The 2,284-nt window shown below is 28.9% G+C and overlaps 1 protein-coding gene across 1 annotated transcript; it reads right to left on the bottom strand.

Moving 5' to 3' along the window:
* Positions 1–13: 13 nt before the first annotated feature.
* LOC111032919 (52 kDa repressor of the inhibitor of the protein kinase-like) lies at positions 14–2,272 on the bottom strand (the record flags this gene model as incomplete). The annotated part of the gene is made up of 3 exons (XM_022313403.1): positions 2,207–2,272; positions 2,031–2,114; positions 14–1,788 (listed from the first exon to the last, which is right to left on the bottom strand). Coding segments are annotated over exons 1-3 (1,925 nt in total), but the record flags the coding sequence as incomplete, so codon positions are not given.
* Between the last annotated feature and the right edge of the window lie 12 nt (positions 2,273–2,284).

Genomic DNA, 2,284 nt, shown 5'->3' with positions numbered 1-2,284 from the left:
TAATGGAATGTACAAGGACCTCATATAATATTCTTCTGGTGAGTTACTAGGGGGATTTGGCCTTTGAGTTTGTCGTTTAGATATTCGTGGATGTTTTGTAACAACATCATGTTTTTTCATTAGTTCTGAAGCTTCCTTATAGATTTTATTAAAATACTGACTACAATTTGTGCGTTTATCGGTTAAGTTATCCAAAACCAGTTGAATACTATCTGTTGCACTAATAAAATCCCTTTCTTTCCCCTGAAGACATTTGCTAATAGGTAATGTAATACTCAGTATATTTGTTAGAGTAAACAGAGTTAAAATAAATTCACAATTCTCTAAAGCACTTATCAACATTTTGGCTTTGGTTGCAGATTCAGATTCTGACCATTCAGATACTGTACTTAATGCAACAAGTATGTCTGAAAATGAGGAAGTAAACAATAAAATACTGTCATGTCTATCAATCCAGCGCGTTTCACATACAGTTTTTAAAGAATGGTTTTTCAAAATACTTTTTAGTACGAAATTCCTTTTTGAAGAAGAATTTAAAAAAGCAACTACTTCTTTGATAATACCTACAGAATTCCTTACAAATTGTACTGTTGACGATTTGGATATACATAAATTTAATGCATGATTTGCACATGGACTATAGATTGCATTTTTTGCAAACTTTTGAATGTGCTGGACAGCACCACGAGCTTTTGATGTCATAACAGAACATCCATCAGTTGTGATTCCAATACAATCATGTAGCTCTAATGAAAATTTCTTTAACAAATCTATAACAATTTGGCCTAAATGTTCACCAGATAATTTTGGTTCAATATTTTCACTACTATCTAGTTTGCTATATGCTTCTTGATGACAATCAATGAATTCAATAAAATTCTCTTTAATTTTATCATTAACAACATAACGTAAAACCAAACTCATTTGTGATACATGCGACAGATCCGTAGTTTCATCAAACATTATGCTGTAAAATCTATTTTCTTTTATTTCTTTGATAATTTCTGATTGTATTTCTTCCTTAAAACAATCAATTAATTGATTTTGAACATTAGAATTAATATAAGTTGCTTTTGAGTGTGTTGTGAGTAAGTGTTGTTCTAATATTTTGTCACCTGATTTAACCCTGTATCTTAAAAGTTCTCTAAAGTTCCCTTCATTTTTCATTTTATGGTGATTGTCATTTGCAAATAGAGCTCCATCATCTCTATGTCCACGCAATGGAATATTTTGTTTCCCCAAAAACATTATAGATTGAATTATAGGTTTTAAACGTTCTCTATTTTCAGTAATTTTTTTCAAACGATCTGCATTAACCAAGTTTAAAATATTTTTTTTAGGATTAAGAATGGTTGATTTAAATTGATCAGCTCTTTGAAGTGCATATTTGTGGTACAAATTGTTTTGATGTACTTCAAGAAAACCATCTTTACCTAACAATTTTGAAAACTTTTTCAAGGGAGTAGTTACAAGTGTTTTTAAATTTTCCGTTTTGTGTTTTCCTCCTAGATTACTTTCTTTAAATAAAACACAAATTTTACAAAAAAGTCCTTCTTTTGAAATTGAATATGTTAACCATGGATAATTTTTGAAGTGATTTTCTCTAAGAAAACGCTTGCCTTCTTTGCCATTTTTAACATGTACAGAATAAGGATATTCAAAATTAGAAGTTGGGACAGAACTATTTTGATTCACATTCAAGCGTAAATGGTCATCAATTTGAACATTTCCACAGCTAAATAGTCCTACATCCATATTAAAGGGACTTGAATCTTGATCAATTTCAGTCTATAATAATAAAATATAAATAAAAATAGTTTGTCTTACACTCTTACAATGTCATTGTTTTGTATGTATTTATTTGTTTTAACTAATAAGTAGGTAATCACATTTAAAATACATTTTTACAAATAAAATAAAATTGAATTGTTATCTTCAATCAAATGTATAAAATATTTATCTTATAGTTGTTGGTAACTGCTAAAAAAATACATTAACGAATAATATTTAAGTAAGTAGTAGACACTTACAGTTTTAGCAATTTTAGAAGGAACAGTTTCTGTGTTGCTGGCATTTTCCACAGGACGTTTAAGTTTGTTTTTATCAAAATTAGTCTGAAATTAAATAGTTGACCAACATACATACATATTAAATTCCTATCTAAATTTGTTGTAAACTAAAAGAATGAAGTACCTAATTAACTCACCTCATTAATGTTTGGAGATGGTTGAGAAACCGCTGCACTCGACCTTCTTACAACAAATTTATCCATGACGAACAAAAA

Source organism: Myzus persicae, unplaced genomic scaffold, assembly GCF_001856785.1.
Source record: "Myzus persicae strain clone G006 unplaced genomic scaffold, MPER_G0061.0, whole genome shotgun sequence".
Taxonomy (NCBI): domain Eukaryota; kingdom Metazoa; phylum Arthropoda; class Insecta; order Hemiptera; family Aphididae; genus Myzus; species Myzus persicae.
Note: the sequence above shows the minus strand (reverse complement) of the source record. Positions and strands in the feature narration are given on the sequence as shown.